Source organism: Euwallacea fornicatus, chromosome 18, assembly GCF_040115645.1.
Source record: "Euwallacea fornicatus isolate EFF26 chromosome 18, ASM4011564v1, whole genome shotgun sequence".
NCBI lineage: Eukaryota > Metazoa > Arthropoda > Insecta > Coleoptera > Curculionidae > Euwallacea > Euwallacea fornicatus.
Window position 1 is genome coordinate 2,104,946 of NC_089558.1, and position 7,155 is coordinate 2,112,100.

At 33.0% G+C, this 7,155-nt stretch overlaps 2 protein-coding genes across 2 annotated transcripts; one reads left to right on the forward strand and one right to left on the reverse strand.

Annotated features, from left to right (window-relative positions):
* Nucleotides 1–69: 69 nt before the first annotated feature.
* Nucleotides 70–2,990, reverse strand: Cdc45 (cell division cycle protein 45). The gene is made up of 10 exons (XM_066293230.1): nucleotides 2,823–2,990; nucleotides 2,250–2,606; nucleotides 2,028–2,198; nucleotides 1,840–1,975; nucleotides 1,570–1,789; nucleotides 1,307–1,511; nucleotides 1,063–1,257; nucleotides 810–1,009; nucleotides 682–758; nucleotides 70–628 (listed from the first exon to the last, which is right to left on the reverse strand). The coding sequence occupies exons 1-10, from the start codon at nucleotides 2,871–2,873 to the stop codon at nucleotides 564–566; spliced, it is 1,677 nt and encodes a 558-aa protein (XP_066149327.1). The 5' UTR covers nucleotides 2,874–2,990; the 3' UTR covers nucleotides 70–563.
* Nucleotides 2,991–3,305: 315 nt separating this feature from the next.
* Nucleotides 3,306–6,906, forward strand: Uba2 (Ubiquitin-like activating enzyme 2). The gene is made up of 8 exons (XM_066293229.1): nucleotides 3,306–3,578; nucleotides 4,076–4,230; nucleotides 4,287–4,574; nucleotides 4,631–4,839; nucleotides 5,541–5,846; nucleotides 5,904–6,082; nucleotides 6,134–6,319; nucleotides 6,370–6,906. Exons 1-8 carry the CDS (start codon nucleotides 3,435–3,437, stop codon nucleotides 6,730–6,732), a joined length of 1,830 nt encoding a protein of 609 aa, XP_066149326.1. The 5' UTR covers nucleotides 3,306–3,434; the 3' UTR covers nucleotides 6,733–6,906.
* The last annotated feature ends 249 nt before the right edge of the window (nucleotides 6,907–7,155 follow it).

Genomic DNA, 7,155 nt, shown 5'->3' on the forward strand with positions numbered 1-7,155 from the left:
TGGTCGAGTTTTGAAGGACATTTTTTTTAGTTCCATTTTGATGTATGGTTTGTTCTTAATAAAAACAAGTTTATTCGTTTCAAATTCTTGTATTACAAGGCAGATAAATCCCATTGAAATAACTCTGCAGATTGAATGTTTTGAAAGTAAAATTCATTAGTAAAAAAATATTCACTTAATTACATTTTTTATACAATTACTTATCCTTAAAATGCTATAAAATTATTTAGGTATTTTCAGTTTATTAATCAATTGGGTTTCCCGATTTTCTTGCAGCTACGAGACGTGTTTGTTAGGTACTTTTAATAAGGTGTATCAGTCAAACGACTGTACATTCATAATATGCTCCAACAACATATCAAGGCAACGGTCACACTTTTGTGGTTCTAAAGGTTAAGTACTACTTTTTAACTGCACAATGCTGCTAAATGAGTCCTTAATACTCATACAGTTTAATGTTCATATCATAACATAATTACGTATTTGATTATATAAATATGTAATTATATTATTCACAGCTAAATTACATATTTGGTATAAGTCATTAACGACTAAGAGAAAAATTAATTCAGTAGTGCAGCCAGCGCATCAAAGAATCTCGTCCTATCCTTAGCGTGCATTACAATATCTGCAAAAACCATGAAGAAATAAATATATTTTTCGTATTATTTAAAACCTTACATGATGTATCCAAATAATCACAGTTTACTTCACAATTCATTTTCTCTGCAGCTTGCTCAAAGGCTTTCCCAAAGAAACTGTTAATAAAATTATAATAAGACCTATAAAGTACTGTACACAAATCTTACTTTCTTGGCGAATTTTCACAAACAGGCGGAATTCCCAGCAACAAACACGTACCTCGCTCCACATCTTTGGGTGCAGACACTATTAGTGGCAATGTGGGGGCTTTCCTATTTTTTGACATCGAGACGTATGCTTTTAAAATGAACTGCGCTAAGAGGGACAATATATGCAAATGGGAAAACATGTACCAATCGAGGCAACCCTAGAAACATTTTCTATCCACTTGGATTCTACTTGAAAATAACTGAATTCTACCTCTTGTATCACATAATAAACAAACGGTCCGGCATTTATAATTTGTTTCATGTCTAAGGCACTTTGGACAGTTTTGAACAGGGTTTTAACAATTATTTTTGCCCTTTCCAAGGCAGCTTTTATAACCTCGATTTTTGACCTTGATAAGCAATCCAAGGCTTGGTTAAATAATTCCTCTGGTTTCTTATCCCTAGGCTATAAGACAACATTTTTGTACTTATTAATGGTTAAATTCGAAACTTACTGATGCTTCTAAAACGGCAAGAAGGGCAAATACTATATCAGAAGCGCAGAACTTATTCCTATAACCATACTGCAGTATGAAAGATGTAAATTCTATATCCTGTAGATTATACTTTTCTGCTAGTTTTTCTAGAGATCCATGAAATTCCTTTCTTAGCTGAAGGTCCATAGATGTAAAATGCTGCCTACTTTGTGCAAGTGGGAGTCTATAATCAGCATACAAACCCAAATAGACACAGAAACAACAAAATAATAATCACTTACCCCATCTCAGCTAAAAGTTGATAAATTTTTTTATCGCCTTTCAGTGTCCACAATTTCAGCCTTACAGCAGTAAACATGGAATATTTTAAACTGTGCTCAACTGTCCAATGGCGATATAAAGTCAACCTCAAGTCTTTTTCAAATAAAATTTTCAGTGATGTTTGTACTTCTGTATCATAGGTCCTATTTTGAAGCCTCTTGCAATGACTTCTTAAAGTTTCTTTAAATCATCTGTTAATATTGTTCAGTAAATCTGGAAATATTACATACCCATTTCAATGGTGTATTGTGAATTTTCAATTTTTCCCAGTAATAATTGCTCTGTTAATGCCACTATTGCCAACCAAAGTAAGTCTTTATCCTCTTTATTTAATTTCCAAGCAAAGTCAAACATAAATATGGCACTCTAAAGTTTAAATTGTGATTTCAACAACATTATTTGTAATGAAATAACTTACTGCCCGGGCATAGTAGGTAAACTGAGAGTATTCAAACAATACTTTATTTTTATTTTCCTCCCATAGTCTTTTCTCTCTGTGCTTCATAACTTCCTCCTCATCTAACCTTCTCCTTTTCGCCGCTCTACCTTCCTCATCACTTTCCTCCTCTTTATCTTCCTCTGACTCAGACTAAAAACTATAATGTAAGTTCCAAATCTCCCATTACACATAAATCAAAACCTCTCTAAAAACATCATAAAATGCAGGTACTAAAGCGTCTTCTTCTTCTCCACTTAACAGTCGCACTTGTTCTGAAGAATATATGTTACACAAATCTATAGGTCTATGACTGTCTAATATAAAAAACACAATATCGTCTTCGGCATTAAGCTCTTCAGCTATGTCAATAGTCCCTCCACAATTGATTAAAACAAAATATTTAACATCCTCTCTGTTCTCAAGGAATGCTTGCTTAATATCCTCTTTGCCTTGGACTATCGCTAAAGTATAGAGTATGTTGCGGTATCTTAGGAGAGACTGGAGAATTTTACAAGCACAAATACCATCAATATCATAATGGACCATCAAAAATATTCTCTGAAAAATACAATTTTTATTTATCTAGTTGGGTGAGAGAATCAAACAGCTTGGATAACGCAATTTTAGATACTTTCTGTAGATTGTTTAGTTAAATTGTTTAAATATTTAACTTGCATTTCAAGGATTCAATTGCAGGTGTATTAACATGAATAGGTAATGGGTTATGCGTAGTTCAAATGAACGTAGGCCAATTGGTATTGGGATTTTACTTACTTTTCCTGATAAAAACTCGAAAAACTCTTTTTTTATGTCGTTTACATACATGATAAAATATTATATTTTTAACATCATAACAATCCTTTAATATAAAACGTCTGACCGCCAATTTCGTGCTCAACAAAAACCGTTTTGAAAAGGGATGTTATGTTCATGTCAATGGCACACATTTGAACTGTCTGTCAGCTGTCAATCTCAGAAAATTTAACGAATGCAAGGAATACAAAAGGAATGATTTTAGCATAAGCAGGAGTAAGATCTGAAATTATAAAAATATGTTTGCTTAGTCGTTTATACAATCTACCAAGCTGAAGAACGGCATCATTTCAAAGAAAAAAGAATTGTATTTAATTTCATTTAAATTATTTTAAGATAAATAAATCAATGCACTGCTTCGATTTGTATTAAGCATATTCAAGATCGGGTGCACGTTGTGTTCGACTCCTGTTTATAATGACATCTTGACATGTCATAAGTGTCACTGTTTTTTTCCGTTTAGTTGTATACATGTGGGGTTCTTTTCCCGAATTTTTGAACAGTTTGTAATCAAAATAAAATTACTATTAAACAATTTAGAACAAATAAAGGTTATACCAAAATATCACAAATATGACTCAGCCGGTTCCTCATTCGATTGATCCCAGAGCTCGTGAGTTGATACCAAAATCAAAAATTCTTGTTGTTGGTGCTGGTGGAATTGGATGCGAGGTTCTGAAGAATTTAGCCCTTTCGGGGTTTCAAGATATCGAAATTGTAAGTATTTTATGGTCAGTCGTGTATCGCAGTTTATAGAATATATTTCAGAGTTCATAGAGTTTTCAGACCATGACAACATTCAATTGATAATGAGGAACAGACGCCTCAATGAACTTTTGTATGCCAAAGGACCTTAATACATCTTGGAGATGCCTCAAAAAACTAATAATTATAGTGGTAACTTTCCTTAAAAAAAGGAAATAAAACACTTTGCCTTAACTTAACTAACAAATGTGGTTCTAAATGGCCCTATTTCTGGTAAAGATTCATATACAGAAACCTTTATGTAATGCATGTGTCTCCATGGTGTTGAAGGTGACAAACTCAGGAGGCATCTTTTGAATTGTGAATTGTTTTAATTGCATTACTGTATAACTCTAAGAAGCAAATACCATAATTAGATATTTTTTCTTAATGAGATTCTGATCAAAAACAAACAATTTCCCAGAAAAATAGTTTCTAAGGACATTTAGTTTATGAAATAATTCTTCTAGATTGATTTGGACACAATAGATGTGAGCAACTTGAATCGCCAATTTCTCTTCAGAAAAGAACATGTTGGCAAACCCAAAGCTGTTGTAGCAAGAGAAAGTATTTTGGCCAACAACCCTGATGTTAAAATTAAAGCATATCACGATAGTGTATTGAGGTAGAAACTAAAGATTTCCAGTAAAATTAACTAACATAATTAGTCAACATTTTTAGTTCTGAATATGGACTTACTTTTTTTACAAGGTTCAATTTAGTTTTAAATGCGCTTGACAATAGAACCGCAAGAAACCATGTAAACAGAATGTGCTTAGCGGCAGATGTACCTTTAATAGAGTCTGGAACTTCTGGTTATTCAGGGCAAGTTGAATTGATCAAAAAAGGTGTTACCCAATGCTATGAGTGCCAACCCAAACCCCCACAAAGGACTTTCCCAGGATGCACTATCAGAAACACCCCATCTGAGCCAGTACATTGTATAGTTTGGTCTAAACACTTGTTCAAGTATGTTCATCACTGACAAGTAGTTAAGAATTGGTAATTTTAAATAAGTATTTTAGTCAGTTATTTGGTGAAGATGATCCAGACCAGGATGTATCTCCAGATACTGAAGACCCAGAGGCTAAAGTTGATGGAGGGAATAGTTTAACTGAAAGTGGAAATATAAAAAGGATTTCAACAAGGCAGTGGATACAGGAAATTGACTATGATCCTGAAAAACTATTTGATAAATTTTTCTTGGATGATATTAAATATTTATTGAGTATGGGTAAGTTTTATTACATTTTAATTCATGATGAGGTAAATTATAAGTGTGGAAAATTAATTTTATGTGCTAATACTAAAAGGGAAATCAGTAGGATCAAGTGGTGTAAATATTAGTGCTGCAAATCAAGCATTTAAACTATACACACAAATACATTACTACATCAATTTTGACAATTTTCAAGCTTATACTAGCTATCTCATAAAAATGGACAAAATTTACTTAGCTATTTTTGAAAAAATTTTGATGAACTAAAAAAAAAAAACAAAGTAATATTGTTTAGACTAGAATTATAAACAAAACTTCTTATATTGTTTAAATTTTTTCCCAATTAAAAATTGTTTTAACCTTAAGTTATCATTGCATGTCAGAGACATGTCATGTCATGTACTTTAGAGAAATACTTTCTATCAAAAAATGTAAAAGCATGAAGTTCTATTTAAAATTTTGAAGTTAACACCTGAAGGAAAAGAATTTGAATTTAAAAAAAAACTTTGGCATTATTTAATTGTTTGACAAGTATGATTTTTTTAAGTTTTTAGTTCATCAAAATCTCATTCAGTTTTAGCTTCATTTGTTTTTTATGAGACAGCCTATCTGTTTGAATGTTTTCTAAAAACTGCATCTTCTACAAGTTTTAGAAGCTACCAATAAAAATTGTATATTTGTTAAGAAACTTTTGGTTAAAAAACCATATTTTTTAGAAAACTTATGGAAAAAACGGACTCCTCCTAAACCGCTCTCATGGAAAGAAGCTGAAACACTCGTTGGAGACAAAAAAAATGAGGAAACAGGTTCTGTAGGGTCAATAGATATGGAGGTTTGGTCAATAGCGAAATGTGCAGAGGTATTTGCTGATAGTGTCTGCGTGCTGAAAAAAGAATTAGCCAACAAAGACTTCCTAGTTTGGGATAAAGACGACAAACCTGCCATGGATTTTGTTACTGCCTGCGCCAATATTCGGTCATACATCTTTTTAATCCCTCAAAATTCCAAATTCCAAGTAAAATGTATGCTACAAAACATTTATATCTCCTTAGTGTTGTGACTTTTAACACTATTTTCAGCTATCGCCGGCAACATAATTCCAGCAATCGCCACTGCAAATGCCATAATTGCGGGTCTCGTAGTATTATACGCGTTCAGAGTCTTAATTGACGAGTTTGAGAAGTGTCCCTCGATATATTTAAGACAGAAATCTGTCCATTCCAAGTTCGTTTTGGCGGCTGATAAACAATTATCAAAGGTAATTTGACGGCGAAGAAATTTGTAAAGAAATCAGTTTGAATGTTTTAAGGCTAATCCTAATTGTTACGTATGCAGTCCCATGCCATTTGTCAACGTGTTCGTGAACGTTAAAAACATGACTGTAAAAGAATTTGAATCTGAAGTTCTTAAAAAGCACCTCAACATGGTGGCTCCGGACGTGGTTTTGGACGGCAAAGGAGTGGTGGTGATCTCATCTGAGGAAGGAGAAACTGAAGTAAGTTTCATTCTCTCATAAATCAATATAATATTAATTGTTCCTTACAGGCAAACAATGATAAATTTCTTTCCCAACTCGGTATAGTTGATGGAAGCATTCTGAAGTGCGACGATTTTCTTCAAAACTACGAACTAACAGTTGCAGTCAACAATTATGAGGCGGAAACTAAAGAAGACCCCTTGTTTAAGGTTGTTGCTAACCCCGACGAATTGAAAGCGAAAGAGGCAAAAAATGGCAAGGAAAACGGTGCTTCGGAGAGCAACAAGGAGGTGGAAAGTGAAGAGGATGATCTAATGGTGGTGGATGAAATGAGTGATGATCCACAGGAAGGATCGTCTAGTAAAAAGAGAAAGTTGAATCAAGAGAGTGATGATGATATTGTGGAAGTTGTAATCCCTACATCCATGTAATCTTTATGAAGTCATATTACTGTAATAGTTATTCTAAGACATATGGAAAACGATACTTTACTGCACGCTCGCAAGAAAACGGTATTTTGTATCCACAGATAGATTAAAACAAAGATTAATCAGTACATGTATTAATTTTGCATTAAAAAATAAAGATTTTTGTTCTTAAATGGGTATTATGAGTGTTTTATTCCAGTCAAAAGGGCTTTGACAGAGTGACCAATTTAGCAGTTAACTTGATTGTTAAAATGCATTTCTGACAAATTCATGTGACATCATAGTCGGAAAATCATCAGTCAATTGGTCTTGCATTAACTCTTATGCATAATTCTTGTTATATAGTCGCGTGCGATCAAACCATGTAAAAAACCTTTATATTTTAATACATCTCTTGCCAGGAGACATTGTCAACAATACATCAAT

Coding starts and splice junctions, on each gene's coding strand:
- Cdc45 (XM_066293230.1), bottom strand. CDS start 2,873: ATGTATGTAAACGACATAAAAAAAGAGTTTTTCGAGTTTTTATCAGGA. Junction 2,607..2,822: donor TCGAGTTTTTATCAGGAAAA/GTAAGTAAAATC, acceptor TGTATTTTTCAG/AGAATATTTTTGATGGTCCA. Junction 1,790..1,839: donor ACAATACACCATTGAAATGG/GTATGTAATATT, acceptor GATGATTTAAAG/AAACTTTAAGAAGTCATTGC.
- Uba2 (XM_066293229.1), top strand. CDS start 3,435: ATGACTCAGCCGGTTCCTCATTCGATTGATCCCAGAGCTCGTGAGTTG. Junction 5,847..5,903: donor TTCCAAATTCCAAGTAAAAT/GTATGCTACAAA, acceptor CACTATTTTCAG/CTATCGCCGGCAACATAATT. Junction 6,320..6,369: donor CTGAGGAAGGAGAAACTGAA/GTAAGTTTCATT, acceptor TGTTCCTTACAG/GCAAACAATGATAAATTTCT.